We start from the raw sequence: 16,153 nt of genomic DNA, 5'->3' as shown, positions 1-16,153 counted from the left end.
CAATTTTTAAAGTGGAGGGGAAATTACTACAGGCCTTGAACATTTAGGAAGTCTTCATACAAGAAAACTCTTACTTGCTTTGATCTGCAAGAGGAGAAGAGGCTTTGTAATGTTACATGACTCTGCAGAAAACATTGTCAGAAGTCTGTGGTCATCAGGTTCAGAAGATTCTAGTGGTGCACTTACCACAGAAACCTTGTGTAATGTGTGTGCATACTGCTGTTATCCAAGCACTTACAAGAAACTCAGGAATGCTTATGAATACACTTGCAGAGCCTTGCATTTGTTGCTTTGGCATTATGTCATCAAGGTTTACCTTATAGTGTAGCTTTTCTGTTCCTTTAAACTGTCAGTGCCAAATTAAGTAGTAGTCCTGTCCCCTCTTTCATCTGCTTCTCATCCTTTGTGCCAGGAAGATGAAAAATTATCAATAATTTTAGACAAAAATTGCTTTTGTGTAAGCATTTAGCAGATGCTCATAGCAGCAGAAGGAAGGGGTAGGTGCAAGGGGCTGCAAACAAGGAAGGGATAGTGATAGCTTCTTTCAGCAACAGTGCTGCTTTATTCTTGCTCAAAAATGAGCTAAAATAACTGCAATGTCCAGATCATCTGAAATGAAAAATGTGGTTCATATGCATTGACAGCAGGAAAGCTAAAGGGAGTGTTCACCCTGGCAAGCAGAGAATGCTTTCTAGGCACTGGTGGAGTTTCTATGTTTGATGTATGTGTGTCTTCTTCTTGGACTCGAGATACAAGGATCTGTATTCTTAGAAAGTGGTTTCTTTTCTGAACACCTAAACAAGCTCTGTTGTTAACTACCTGAGCTCCAGTCTTTGAAGAGGGCCTTGATACTGTGTTTATGGTATGGTGTCTGATCTTTCAGATGTGCTTTTGTTTTTTTTGGTCCATTGTGTCTCATTTTCACTGACTGATTTCCCCCCAAAATGCTTTCACCTGAAATGCTAGCCATTCAAAATGACTGTTTTACTAGCTGTGTTGAAATGGGATCCTGGCTTAAATTTGAAGGGTAGTCACTGCCCTAAAATTTGTAAGGATATGAAATGTAGCAGAAAGTGTAAATGAATGAGAAAAATTCTTTACTTCTAGTAGAGGGACTCCAAGTCAGTCTAACAAGGGAATCCTGCTCTCTGGTTTCTGCATTCAGAAAACCTTAGCTTTAGGGAAAATGGGTTGCATGAAGAATAAGTGTAAAATTTGCTCCTCAGTGTTGCCTTGTGTCAGATTAGACAACAGAGAATAAAAAGAAGGGAAAAGGGAAGTTGGATCAGTATAGATGGTAGAGATAGGAAAGGTATGGAGGAGCAAGACCAGGCTATATTTTGCTGATTGAATCTTCTATTGCATCTGGGGTGGAATCTGGTATTTAGTAGTCTTTATAGGTTAAGAGCAGGTGAAGTGAAAATCAAGCTGAAAATATCCTAGAGAGGTTGTTTGACCTGGCTGATGTCCAGCTCTGTCTGTTTATCTTGTACTTAAAGTGGTTTCCTATATTCTGCCCTGCTCAGAGCTTTGGTATGACTAGTTAATTTCTGTTCTCACCTTTTCACTGGCACTTCAAAATGCACATCAGAAAAGAAGCACAAGTTTTCCTTAAGAACTGATCACGGAGGTGGTGGAGTCACCATCCACCTGTTCAAGAGGGGATTGGACGTGGCACTTGGTGCCATGGTCTAGTCGTGAGGTCTGTGGTGGCAGGTTGGACTCAGAGTCACAGAATTGTTTTGGTTGGAAAAGACCTCCAAGATCATCAAGTCCAACCAGCAACCCAACACAACCATGGCCATTAAACCACATCCTAAAGTGCTATGTCTACATGGTTTCCTGAATGCCTTGATGATCTTTGAGGTCTCTTCCAACCTTGGTGATACTGTGATACAATGTAGGTGCATACTGCAGAAGCTGCCACGAGCAGCTCTTGCCTATTGTTTGTTGCCAGAGAAAATTATCCCTATTTAAATGAAGGTCAATTTTCTTTGTTTTCTGTGGGTTTCAGCAAAAAGCAGTTCTTGTAGGTGGTAGCATTTTAATGACATGTTCACCATGTCAGTGTTTAGCACTTGAAACTTAATCCTTACTATCTTAGTACAAAAATGATAGGAGAGAGCTTTTAGCATGGCTTTGAAATGCTGTAATATCCTTTATGATAGAGAGCTGAGGGCTGCTCACTGGTAATCCTCAATGTGAGGCACATGTCTTGCTCCTGGTTAACTTCTGCAAGGCCACTGAAGAACTGACTGACTGACTTAAAAAGAGAAGGATTACCAGAGGGGGGTAGCATTTCCCCTCTGCAAGATTGGTTGGAAATGACTTCTGGGTTCCTGTAGGAATTTTGTGGAATCAGGGACTGGCACTGCCTATATAGACACTTGTGAATGTGTGATGGCAGGAAAAAAAATGGGAAGGAGAACAACAGGAAAAAGTGTTACAAGAAAAAGGTCCTTATCTTTGGGGCACGTGAGTTAAGAGCAGAGCTACGAGGCAGCAAGGCAGCACTAGGGCGAGTGCTGCAAGGTTACTGTCAAGATAATCCTTATGAAATAAACCAAAATTGAGGTGGGTTAAAAAAATTTTAAGTACACAGGTTTGTTCTATATTTAGGCAAAGAAAGTGTATTTTTGCAGCTGCTTAAAGCCCTTGGCTTTCATTTGTATCCTAGACTCTAAAGGATAATACTAGCAAGTTTGTTTCTGGTGTTTTTTTTGGTTTTGAGTATTCTTCGAGGAAAGAAATGTAGACTGATTCCCTCCCAGTTCATCAGGCATAAGTAAGCTAAGGAATACTTATACAGAATGTTCAAAGTTTAGTGTTTTCTCTTGGGGAGGAATGGCTCTGACAATGAGATGGGGACAACTGAGGAAAGCTCTTCAGGACTTCTGAGCATTTACAGACTTAGACAGAATGCTGCATTTTCTCTTGTACATGAATGTTCCATGTGGAAGGTGATAAGTTCAATATTCCTTAACATATTATTTGTAGGAAGGGTGATTAAACACTTTATAGTGTTGACCAGCTGCTCTGGGTTGGAATAATACATTTTACAGAGCAAAAGGTAGTTATTGAACCAGCCTGATATATTAAACAATCTTCAAGCAGTGAAGCATAGATTGACTGTTAAAGAGAGTGAAGACATGAAGTGATGTTTATACTGAACCCCATCTTTTTATTGTCATCTTTTTTAACCTGAAATCAATAACTGAAGTATTCCTGTGTTCTCTACATCATTTTTCTCAAATGCAGACTTTTTCTGCTTGCCTGTTTGCTTGGCCTGATTAATTTCAACTTCTAAAATCATTTTGGTCTCCCTGGTTGTACTGCTTGCAAGTATGTGTGATAAGAAACTTTTCTCTAACTCCTGTGTCTTCCTGTGCTTTTTGTGGAGATCCTGGTACAGGAGTGTAAAAAAAGCTTTAAGGCAGTTTAATGTTTGTGCTTATGCTGGGGCTGCATCTATTCTGAGAACAAAAAGCCAGAGTATCCAAAAGGGAGGAAGCAGTCTCTTGGATTGTTCTTGAGCAGTGCACCAACACTGGGCTGAAGGTGATACAACAGAAGACTTGTTGTGTAATATTAAGCCAAGTATATTCCAATCCAGCATCCTTGATGGGTGGAGAAGGGTTGGAAGGCAGTCTTAAATGTAAAATAAATGGTCATCTTGTCTAGAGGGAAAACTCAGAACATTCCTAAAGATTCAGAATGATCAGAAAGTACTGGAGGTTAAATAGTTGTGTAAACACCTCCAGGGTATTTATGAGAAGCTGTAATGGTTTCCAAGGCTCAGTGAATTAGATTGAGTTTAGGTCACAGTTAGGGCCACCAGCTGCAAAACTAAACACAGCTGAAAACTGACCCAGTGATTGTCTGAGCATCCTTCCATATGTTTCGAATTCATTATCAGCATATTTTAAAGCTGAAAACATTACCTTTATTCCTTGCATTTCCAGAAGAGAAATAGGCTCCTTGTATCAGTTGCAGTGTTGTAAATGAGTAAAGCACATCTAAAAAAGTCATGCACAACAGTAAAGAGAAATCAAATTGTGAGTAACAAATGCACCTGGTAACTAGAGTACTAGTTCTGTCTGCTATGCTCCTTACGTTATCCATAGCATCTACTTTATTCTGTGTTTATGGCTAATCTTCATATTGATCTCTTTTCCTAGGGGAAGCCTGATGTATTTCTTCTCTGTAGATGGTGAACTTATGCAAAGATTAATGAGTCTCTGGTGTTACTTTCCCTTTAAACTAGTTGAGTTGTTAGAAATGCAAGTTTTGGACAAAACAAAATCTTGTATGATAAAGGCTTGTCTTTGTGAAGTTGCATAATGTCCAATGGAGTATGTGCAATTTGGTGTATAGCTGAAAAATTCATGCTCTTGCAGTAGTATGGGAAAATGATGGTAAAATCTCTTTCAGTGGTCAGAATATATACATATTCTATGAGAATATTTATACATGTTCTTATTTGGTGTCTTTTGGATAGGAAATTCCTATGGTTATTGCTGGCAATGATGAAATTGGGAAACAAAGAGGGAAATGGAATCCTATTGTAACTGGAACATTAATATGTTAAAAGAAGTCAGAAAACTTGAAATGTGAACCATCTGTTTTCTGTATAAAGGGAGTCTCTCTCTTAATCCATTTAACTTTTACTAGTGGACTAGTGAAGTAAATACCTCAGGAAGTAAGCCTTGTAAGTATTAAATACCATCAACAACAGAAAATGGAAAAAGGCAAAATAAATCCCCACTGTTTGGAGGCTAAAGGAAGACATGTAGACAGATGGATTAATCTGGTGGTGTTTCCCTTCCTTTGTTTTGATTTTTACAATAACCTCTTGTGGTATAGATCTCATGAAAAACCGTGTCAGTTCAGCTTTAATTTTCTGCATTACAGTCACAACTGAATGTTGTCCAGAAATGTGAGGCTTTTCCCCTATAGGTTTGCATGGATATCAAAACATTCTGTGGTGTGCTAATACTAATAATGCTAATTATTCTGCATAATGCTGATACTATTTAGTTTAGAGTTCAAGAATGTTCCACCCTCGGCTACGCAGATAAGACTTGGAGAACATGTTTATTCAGAAGATTTTGTTCAGAGCCGAAGGCAGAACTGAGACTTCAGTTCTCTCAGTCACTGTGTTTCTGCACATATTTCTGCTAGTGAAAGGAAAATTGTTGAAAGAAATCTGCTGATAACCCCAGTTTACTGCACCTTGATTCCCACCACAGCACTCTCTGAAGTACGAGGACTTCTCTTTGGGCGTACCAAACCAGAATATGTGTGTATCCAGGGGTGCACCTGATGTGCTGCAGCTGCTCATGGGTTTTAATACTGGCTAGGGCTAGTCTGAAGTAAAGCTCCTCTCCCTCGCAAAGCAGAGGCTGGGTTTCATGGCTTCATCACAGGTATTTTGCTCTACAGATTCACCCTGGTGCTTCACCTTAACTGCTAATGCAGACAGTGTTGTAAACCAGACGGGGTTTTGTTTCAGTGTTTGCTGACTACTGTAAATGTTTAATGTTTGGTTCTTAGCTTGTGAATCCATTTCTGGCTTAAAAATACTGTATAGTGCTCTGATAAAAAATGCCAGAGTAAACATGAGGCAAATATGTGTTGATACTCAAATTGATGTGGTTATGTAGTGGTATAATTTGGTTTATACAGAGCTCCACATGGCTAGGCTACTTTGTGTGCCTGAATCAGTATGGGTGTGCATCTGCTACAGAGCACTGCAACATGGAACATTGTAGACCTGCTGTTGCCAAATTTAATGAGCTAGAATATGCCTTGGTTTATAACCATAGTCAATAGTGCTTATAAAAATGCTTATATTCCAATGTATCAAAGCATTAAGCACATTCTAATAGTGAAGAGTAAGACCTGCATGTTACCACATCAAGAATAGTGAGAGCATAGAACTTGGTGTGGAATTCAAAGTGAAGCTCAGTGTACAATATCTTGTCTCCAGCAGGTCATAAACAGATGGGAAGACTGAGAACAAGCATGTACAATTCTTGTTTCAGCCTGTCTCTGAATATCTTTTATTCCCTATTCCCTAGCTATTCTCAGCTCAGCATTTTTCCACCGACTGTGCTTTGTCTGTTTAACAGCATATGAGGCATCTCTTCCAAGAAATACAATTACTTGTGCAGTCTTCCCTTGGAGCCACACATAAAATTGCTGCTGCATTCACTGCGTTGTCAGGCATGCAGTTCAATGAGCTGATTATTCCAAACTTGTGTTTGTCTAGTTTATCCTGGGATGTTCTAGCTTTATCTCATAGCTCCTTGATGATCTACTGGAGCAGCTGATCCCCAAACTGAAGCTGTGCTGAAATGCAAGTCATGATTTTGTGGGTATCTCCTGTATCTCCTCTTAGCCATCTCTTTTTTTTTGAACTGGTGATTTCTAGTCTGCTTGGTGCTGTCTAAATAGAAGCCATTCCTTATATTTGACATTATCACCTTTCTCCAATCCTTTTCTAATGATGCCATATGTGGAGATTATAGCTCCCTGAGGGGTTGGGAAATCAAAAGCATGTTTAATGTTTGGGTCAGCCACAGATTTATAGTGGCAATATGAGGCCTTTTGTTTGCTCTAACTCTCTAGTTACTCTTTCTGTTTGTTTGAGTTTCCTTTTTAATCCTACTGGTCATTAAGCCAGAGTTTCCTCTGAACTGCCTTTTGTTACTTCCAAGTCTTGCTCCTGGGTGGTGGTGATTGGCTTGTGCTTCAGTAATTTTTACCTGAAGCTAGTATCATCTTTTCCATGGCTGTCACTTTCCATCTAACAATGTGTTGAATTTCTTTGGCTACTTTATCATACTCAGGTCCTTTGCAGTCATTCTTTGCTGACACCAGTCTTTGTTGTCATCTTGCTGCTTAGCCAATTTAGCTAACTTTTGCAAGTACATTGAAGTTGTGTAAATTGCAGCACACACCCTTTGCAGAACTCCCACCAGTGGGAATTTCCCTCCACAGCAGAAACTGACAGCTAATTCTTACACTGTTACACTTTGATTTTTGTCAATGCTCTCACCTCTGTGGCAGCTTAATTTCCTTAAATATATTTCAGAAATGTTTGCAGCATGTTTGGACCAGCATCTTCATTTTCCATATCCTTCATAATTCCTTCAGAGAACTCCCAAAAGATTTGCAAGGCAAAAATACCATGACTCTTACAGAAGCCATGCCAAGTCTTTTCAGAGAAAATTGTCTTTGTCTAAGTATCCATTAATTCTGTGCTTTATTGGAACTTCTGTATTACAGACTTCAGGTTTAGCAAGCCTTTAGTGCTTAAGCCACACTAAAAGCTTTTGTCAAGGATGGGGTTGGATTTACCACAGATGAGATACAATAGCAACTCAATGAATAGCGAGTTGTGATGGTTCTGCTTGTAATGCAGGTTCCATGTTCCATCTGGAAGAATTTAATAAGATAGCTCCCAAATCTTTGGTAATTATCAGTTTGACTTATATATATTTCTCAAAGATTAAATATAACTAGTTGCTACAAAGGCACTGTCTTGAATTCTGCTTTAAAGCTAAGCATTGCTCCATAGATGCTCTTAAACTCCAGAAAGTTTGTGATAAGATACAATACTTGTAGTGCATTTAAGTAATGTTCTTTTCTAAAGCTGAATAAGCCTTTCAAAAAAGCCTTTATTTAGACTGACATTTTGTACACTATTCACTTAATCTGAAATGGAAAGTTACAAAGATTCCCTAAGGTTCATGCTGCACATATTTATAGTAAAAAAAAACCACTATAAAGTTATATATTTATTTTTAAATGTATGTGTATATAATGTGCATGAGTTTTTGATAAGAGTATTTAAAGTAATGAATACCTGCATATATTTCTCTTGCACAAAGCCAGAGGTTCTTGAGGTTGATAAATGTTGAACAGTTATTTATTTATTAAAAGGAGGAAGATAAATTCTCCAGAGCTCTAAATTTGCAGGGAGGCCATATCATACTTTGCTTGTGGATATTACTTCTTTTCTCAAAGTAAGTAGGAAAATGGAGAAGTACAGAGCAGATTTCTTGAGTTAGTTGACCCAAGACCCACAGCTTAATAATCATACCATAAATTTTATATCCACAAACTTATACAACCAGTTGTTCCTAAAGACTACATATCTTCTTACAGGTTATATTTGTGGGCTGAAGAGGAATTTCTTTCTGTAATAGAATAAACCAAGCCAACAAAAAAACAAGTATTTAAATTATGTGGGTATTTTAGTTGTTGCATCAGGTTGTGTCTTAGACATTGGCATTCATAGACTGGAGAATCAGGACCACTGTTTGTTTCCTACTGGACACAAAAGTGCTGTTTTCAGTCCCTGTGAGGGAGTGGGAGGTACTTTTCTGTAAGTTACATGTTTCCTTTTATCAGCTAGGAAACTTGGTGAAAATGAAGCCTCTTCTCCTTTAGTGCTGACAGATTTAACTGGTTATTAGGGAATTTAGATGCTGCTTAGAATTTTGGGATGTTCTTAAAAGTGGTGGAACACTGGAACAGGTGGGTGAGGCCCCATCCCTGGACATATTCAAGTTCAGGCTCAACAAGGCTCTGACCAGCCTGATCCAGGGGACGATGTCCCTGCTGGCTGACTGCAGGGGGGTTGGACCAGATGGCCTTTGGAGGTCCCTTCCAACCCAGACCATTCTGTGATTCTTGAAACCAAAATATGTTGATAGGCTTCAAAAAAAATGAATTAAATAGTAAGAGGACAAAACCAAACGTGTCTGAAACTTTGTATGCATTGTAAGACAAACTTGCTCAATTGATCTTAACTAGCCTTTTTAACTTTCACTGCCCTTCAAGTATGATGTGAAAAGGGGAGCATGCATGGCTCTATTTCATGCATTCATTTTTCTTGTGGAGAATGCTGATTCTTCCTCAATGCTAACAGGTTTATCAGGAAAAAAAAAGTGCTGAAAATTAAAGGATTTTAATACTAATAAAAAGCAGCAGAGGGCTTTATAACATTATCTTACCTTGTAGTTATTTGGATTTGTTTCTAGTCATAAGAAATAATAAAGAAGCTTGCATAGCTTAGGTGGTATATAGTATTTTTCTTTAGATTGCTTCAAGCAATTTTTGTTCTATTTTGAAGCAGGATCTAGCTAATTGGTATCAGTTACACAGAGGGATAGTCTAAAGAATGAAAAAGGCTGGAATGCTGGTATGTTACCTGTTCTGCTTAATGAACAATTCTGATAAAAGGATTACTTTTTTAGGTGCCTTCTAAAGTAATATGGGCTAAAGCATAGGTAAAATGTACATACTAATATTTCAGTTGTATTAATGCATATCTTTTCCCCTATGTACTAATACCTTTGGCCAAAGGCCCCCTATTGCCTATATTGCTAATCAGCTAAAATCTCCTTTGAAAGAGTGGTGGTAGCTGAGGTACAAGCTGAGAAATAAATATTGTGATACTACTTGGCAAGATACTGCAAAGCTAATGCAAGGAAGCTTTGAAATTCAAAGTTTGTGGCTTTCCTGTCCAATTACAAATTGGAAGAAGGAACATCTGTGTTCCTGCAAGATGTGGTGGAACCTTGTGAAAGTACTTTTGTGATCTTATCCACCTTTTCTCTAGTGGGTCTGTTGTTTTACTGCTCTCAGTCATAGGATGTAGGTGGACTCAGCCTTATCTGTTTGCTCCTATTTGGAATAACATTGCCTTGTATGACAGTAGTTTTGCAAGTTGGATCACTTCAGAACACAAAAGCTTTTCCAGGTCTGTGTTGTTTCAACTTGGACTCATCCTTGGGGGAGTAGTCTGTCATCAACCCAGGTCATATATCATACTGCTAACCCTGAAATGAGGGCTGTTTTGCCCCTAGTATGGTGGTTTTCACTGCATCAATTAGAGTCCATTTACCTGTGCTAAAAATCCACTTTATACATTTATCTTAAATATCCCAAACTATCCAACGACTGCAAAATGGATGTGAATACTCCACAGCTAAGGAAGTTTCGTGAATACTCATTAACAGTCATTACTTCACTAAAAGTAAGGGTGAAAGTAGTTATCTTCTGCTTCATGATCTTCTTCAGTTTCCTGGTCATGTGTTTCATGATTGGCTTCAGCCTCTTCAAATTCTTCTGGTGTTAAATATCGTCGGAACACTGCCGTTCTTAGCCGAGTTGACTTGTTAACCTTTTGTTCCCCATAGTAAATGGTTCGGATGTGAGGGAAGCAGAAGAATGCGTAGGAGCTTATTGGAACCGTGAGCTTGTTTTGGTCCACCCGTATGTAGGTTAGTTGGTTGATGTTCCTTGGTTCAATATATGGACACATCAAAGTGACGTTTATGACTGGAAGAGAGAGAAAAAGCATTAATTAAAATGCAGGAAATAGTTACCTTTAAGACCTGTTCCAAAAGCGAAACTTTATGCTTTGAAATTCAGAATGGAAAACTGCTTGTTGTGCACAGCGTGAATGTAATCCTTCACTGCGCGTTCAACCAGTTATAAATGATGGTGATAACAGTTCTGGGGCTTGCAAAGTGGAAGTTTATGGGGTAAAGAAAAAAAAAGGAATATAATTGTTACTGCAAATTTTAAGTACTATCTTGTGGGGCTTGGAATATTTTCATCATTCCTTTTCTTTGTATGTTTTTACCAATTGCTCAATCAGAAGCAATTTTCAGTAAGTTTTTAGCTTGGTATATGGAAAACTGGCATTTTACAGCAAACAGCAAACTCAGGGGTAAGGCTCAAAAATCAAATCCTTTCAAATTACACAGGTGTGATCTGAACCTAATTGTGACCTAATTGTGGCCTTCCAGTATCTGAAGGGGGCCTACAGGAAGGCTGGGGAAGGACTTCTCAGGATCTCAGGTAGTGATAGGACTAGGGGGAATGGAATGAAGCTGGAGGTGGGGAGATTCAGGCTGGATGTGAGGAGGAGGTTCTTCACCATGAGAGTGGTGAAACCCTGGAATGGGTTGTCCAGGGAGGTGGTTGAGGCCCCGTTCCTGGAGGTGTTTAAGCCCAGGCTGGATGAGGCTCTGCCCAGCCTGATCTAGTGTGGAGCGTCCCTGCCCATGGCAGGGGGGTTGGAACTAGCTGATCCTTGTGGTCCCTTCCAACCCTGAAACTGTGAAACTATGAACACAGAATGTGATAACACTGCACCAAGATGACAGGATGATGTTTTTTCTGCACTGTAAGCTCTTCAGAAGCTACATGGCTCTGCCTGTGCTCCAGAGAAGTACAGTGTGCATGAACTCCAAGTACAGCCACGTTAGCTGATTTGCTCACACCACCAGGAGCCCAAGCTCACTTCACTGCGAGGGATGACATCAGTGTGCCATAACGTGGCAGGTCCTCAAAACCAAGGACACAACAAAAGAGATGTTTCTGTGGGCTAAAAATTCTCAGTTCTGGATAGTAAGGAAAATATGCCAAACTCAACCCCCTCCCACAATCAATGCCAAAACCCACTAAGAGTTTTGTCTGTAAAGCATTGCAACCATCAACATACATTCAATGTCATTGTCTTCAATATACAAATGCTGCAAACTTCTTGGGATATTGAATACTTGTTGTAATTTGTTGTGTCCAAGATTAAGTTCTAGAAGGTTGGGGAGGTTAAAGATGTTATGTGGGATGTTCTGCAGGTTATTGTGGGACATTCTTAGGGCAATGATTTTTGGAAGCCTGCTGAAATAGTTTTCTGGAATAGAAGTAATGGAGTTATTTTCGAGAGAGAGATGCATGAGTGATGAGGGTAGATCAGGAGGCATAGTCTGGAATTTATTGTGGCATAAATTGAGTTGCATTAAATTTTTGAGGTTTGAGAAGGGTTTTCCTCTGAGTACTGAGTCATCAAGCGAGTTATTGCAAAGGTCAAGCATGGTTATGTTGGGTAATCCTTCCAGGGCATTTGCTGGTAAGTGAGAAATCTTGTTGGAACCAAGGAGGAGCCTCTCTAAAGAGGTGGGGAGTGGGAATGGAAATTCTTCCAGTTCATTATATTGTAAATGAAGTTGCACTAAGTTCAAAAGTTTGTCAAAAACGCCGCTGTCGATCATGTGAGATTTAATTTTGTTGTGACTGAGGTTAATTTCTCTTAGGAAGGTAGCATTAGTGAATGGCCCTGCAGGCACTGCTTCAATATTGTTGTTTTGCAGATAAAGTTGTTGGACGTGATTAGGGATATTTGGTATTGTCTTGAGTCCACGATGATCGCAGTACATTGATAATGGAAAAGCCGGTGGACAGAAACATTCTTTGGCACACTCAACTGGAAAGGGAAAGGGAGGAACTTCAAGTTGTGTATTTGGTTGAAAGTAGTAAGGATGTTGATGATCTGGCTCATATTCATCCTCAAAATCGTAGTCTTCGTATTGGCAAAAGATCGTGGCAGCACAGAGAAGGTGAATGACTGATAAGTGGCTCAGAATCCCCATCTTTAAATTTGTACCATATATCCTGTTGATGAGAAGGAAAAACTGGTTTATTAGGTAGTCATCAAGTAAATCACATGAAAGTTTTCTTTTTAAGAAGCAGCAATATAAGGTAAATGGGGAAAAAATAAAGGGGGTGAGGGGGGAGTTTGCAAACAGTGTCAGTGATATTAGCAAACACAAAGTTTTGTTCTGTAGCTTTCAACCATAAACACATATACCAAATAAATACAAGGTTTCTTGTCTGACTTGAAACAATGAGCAACTTTACACCTATACCATACAAGTTGCTGCAGGATACCATATCACTTGGGAGTAGGAAAAAAACAATCCTCCTTCATTCCTTCTTTACAGAGCAGTTGCAAGAGGACTTAGTGAAGTAGTGTAATCTGAGGTTTGTGTTGGACACGTGAAGTGTTGCACTCTTTCTGCTGTAATGGGTTAAGCATTACCCTTACAAGTCAGTTTTAAATCAGTGGGAATGGAATTCCTGAGCAACAACATTTATTCCTCAGTGCTTTGCAAACACATAAGCAGCCTTATTCATCGCTGTCAGGATGAAATATGTTTTTGCAAATGTATTAGTTGTTCTTGCTGTGAACTTGCCCTACACAAATGGTGCATGGTCAGTGTCACAGAATCACGTAGTCCAGCCTGATGCTCCAAGTGTTTCCATCTCCAACAGCAGATTAGATCAACCCAGGCTTTGTCTGGATGAGCTTTGAAAATCTTCAAGGGTAGAATTCCAGCCTCTCTCTGACGAACCCAGGTTAGTGCTGTTCTGCACCCCTTGTGAAGAAATTTGCTAGCCTTGCTGAGCCCCTGAGCCGTGGCTTGTATCTTAATTTTCTTGTTCTTAAGCACAGTTATTTCTGTTGAAAATAGATATCCTTGTTTCTATCAACAGATTACTTTGAAATAGTGCATTTTATGTAAAATAGAAAATCATATGGCATTGGTGATTGTATGTCCCGTGGCACTTAGGGTTTTGGGGTTGGTTTTCTTTTACATTTTCTATAAAACATGGATAACTTAATACAGTGCATTAATGATGATTAAAACCTAGTTTTTCTACTTCATTTAATCAAATACAATTCAACCACTGCATAACTGCACCTCATGTAAAACCCTTATTGATAAAAAGTTTTCTTGATTATCTTCCTTCCTAATTTACATTGAGTGCCCTTCTGAGGTGAAATACTGATGTTGTGGAAGACAAACAATTATACCTGTCAAACTTCTGACTCTCAAAGGCATTTTTAGAGCACTTTATGCAGTGAGAGCAGCTCTATTATTTGGCAGAATTGGTTGTGAATCACATCAAGCTATTCGACTTAAGCAACAGTTCAGCATTGCAGGTCAAAGCACATAAGTCATGGGAAATGCTAAGAGGGTTGACTCAGTCTAGTATGGGAACCTTCAGGCAGAGGAAAACATATCCCTAGGTTTTTAGTAATGATATTCTTGTTAATCAGAGAAATCTCCTTTTTTCCCCTGATGTTTACCAATCACTAACAAAGGAGGTAAGACTTTTTTCCTATGCTTCATAGTGGTGATTGATTGGCTAATGCATGATGCATTCTTCAAATGAAGTGAGAGAGAATCTGAAGGAAAAAAGTAGTAAGAAAATCATGGAGTTTAATCCCTCCTTGTAATATTTCTATGTTGCACACAGCCTGTGAGTGATAATGGCTGGGTGAAATAATTTGTGGTATTTCATAACTTGCATTTTGAGCTTAGCACAATTTGCATTTTAATTCTTCTTTACTCAAGTTTCATAACCAATGGAAAATCTTATAACCAGGTTTGAACGGAGTCAGTTGTTTGGAACCCCACTGCAGGCAAAGCCAGCGTCTCCATGTTCCTACAGCAGCATGAGATGTCTGACCTAGCTTAAGTAAACAGCACAACTACATCTACACAGAGAGCAATATTGCACTGCAAGTAATGTGTAAATGCACTATGGTGACAAACCTTGCAGGCACCTGCTGGGCTGAGAAGCAGTACTGTGCTTCAGGAGAAACTCATTGGTTTCCAGATGTCAGTCAGTGCATATTGGAAGAATACCCTATGACCATGTTTCTGACTTCTAGTCAGACCTGCTGGTGTCTACCTATATAAAATCTGTTTCTAAATCTCATGGCTTCATTCTGGCTCTTCTGAACAATCTGTTCCCATTCTTGGTTTCCTTTTGATTCCTGTTACTTCCTCTCTGTTTCAGTCTGGAACTTTACCTTCACTTTCTGACTTTATTGTCTCAGCACTTCTCCTAGGTGTCACAAAACTTCCAATTAATAGTTTTTGTTCTCAGTGCCACAATAGCCCTTATAAACTGGGAGGAACAACTCATGATAGTCCTGCTCAGTTTGAGGAAAAAGCTTACTTAGGCCTTTATGCAATTGATCCACTTGCTGGGTAGGCAATGTGAAGAGAGCTATCATCACTGCAGACAGAATGATAATAGGCACCAAAGTCTCTTTCTGGAAAGAGAACAGCTGGTATCTGAGGAGATGATTTTTTTTTGTTATACCCTGGCTGTAGCTGAGTGCTTTTTGGTGGACCACTACCTGTCCTGCCAGGTTTGCAGGTCGTGTCTCAAAGCACAAAGGTACTAACACTTCTTCACGAAATATAAATGTTAGAGCAAGGAATTATGTCAGGTGAGACTTGATAATGGGAGACGCAAGCCAGATGCACACAGCATGATAAACTGCATGCTTAGAAAGTTGAAAGAAAACAGAAAATCCTAAAAGCTTAATTCTCTACCATCTCTAATAGACTCAGAGCTTAGAAACTAGTTGTAAGCAGTTTACTAGCTGAAAGCCAGAAGTTATATAGCGTGCATCAATCCCTCTTAACAGCAAAAGCAACATAATCATGTTGGTTTAGTCCTGCTTACCAAAAGAACTTTCTCGTTGAAACTCTGTGAAGCTCCCGTTGTGGAGGGCAGCAAGTTATTGTGCTGGTGAAATCATCTGAGAAATAGCCTAATGCAGCTGGAGGAATGAGAGATCTCCCTAAGCCATATTTTTGTGGTGAGGAGCCTTGTGGGAAGGCAAAGCAAAATAATAGCCTTAGCCTCTCATCTGATTTGCCATGAGAAAAAAATAAAAAGGCTTGTGCCACATCATCAGTCACTGTGGGTCTGTGTCCTAAGTCAGTGAAGCACTTTCTCCTTTTGATAAAATCCCTTCAAAATTATTTGCAAGATTCTTTCAGTGTTACCAATTCCCATTAAATTAAAACTGAGAGGGAGCACGACCTTAAAAAAATATGTCAGAGGTTGTTGGTTCACAGCACAGTTTGAACTGCAGTGACTCAGTTCTGTGGAAGATTTGTTCTCTAGAGGATGAAGTTAAGAAGCAGTAAGCTATTAACCTTATCAAGATTGAGGACGAGCAAGTGCTGTAGAGAAGCCCTTATGAACGTCTGCCATTTTATACTTTCTTCCCTTCCACCATCCATGTTTTGTGTTTCCTTGTCCAAAGCAGTTGTGCCCTGCAGTGCTGTGGGTGTGGTGATGTACTTCTTGGTGCCATTTTAAAGTTGTACTTCAGGAGTAGTCCCTTCCAACATGATACATTCTGTGGTTAAGCATTCAACATGCATTTCCCAATTTGTATAGAAGCAGCATAAATCTTCCTGTGGAAAAGACAAGTACAGCGTGAGATATCAGCCATACTACTGAGAAAAAATGAACAGAG

The 16,153-nt window shown here is 39.3% G+C and overlaps 2 protein-coding genes across 7 annotated transcripts in view; one reads left to right on the top strand and one right to left on the bottom strand.

Moving 5' to 3' along the window:
- CENPP (centromere protein P) overlaps window positions 1–16,153 on the top strand; it is a 154,427-nt gene that overhangs the window by 34,337 nt on the left and 103,937 nt on the right. The gene's annotated exons all lie outside the window — the stretch shown is intronic.
- Window positions 7,251–15,534, bottom strand: OMD (osteomodulin). The gene is made up of 3 exons (XM_068158035.1): window positions 15,349–15,534; window positions 11,525–12,474; window positions 7,251–10,353 (listed from the first exon to the last, which is right to left on the bottom strand). Exons 2-3 carry the CDS (start codon window positions 12,450–12,452, stop codon window positions 10,043–10,045), a joined length of 1,239 nt encoding a protein of 412 aa, XP_068014136.1. The 5' UTR covers window positions 12,453–12,474; window positions 15,349–15,534; the 3' UTR covers window positions 7,251–10,042.

This window comes from Melanerpes formicivorus, unplaced genomic scaffold (genome assembly GCF_026170545.1).
Source record: "Melanerpes formicivorus ecotype bairdi unplaced genomic scaffold, bMelFor1.0.p_v2 SCAF_38, whole genome shotgun sequence".
Lineage (NCBI taxonomy): Eukaryota > Metazoa > Chordata > Aves > Piciformes > Picidae > Melanerpes > Melanerpes formicivorus.
The sequence above is the reverse complement of the archived record's forward strand: the minus strand, read 5'-3'. Positions and strand labels throughout refer to the sequence as shown.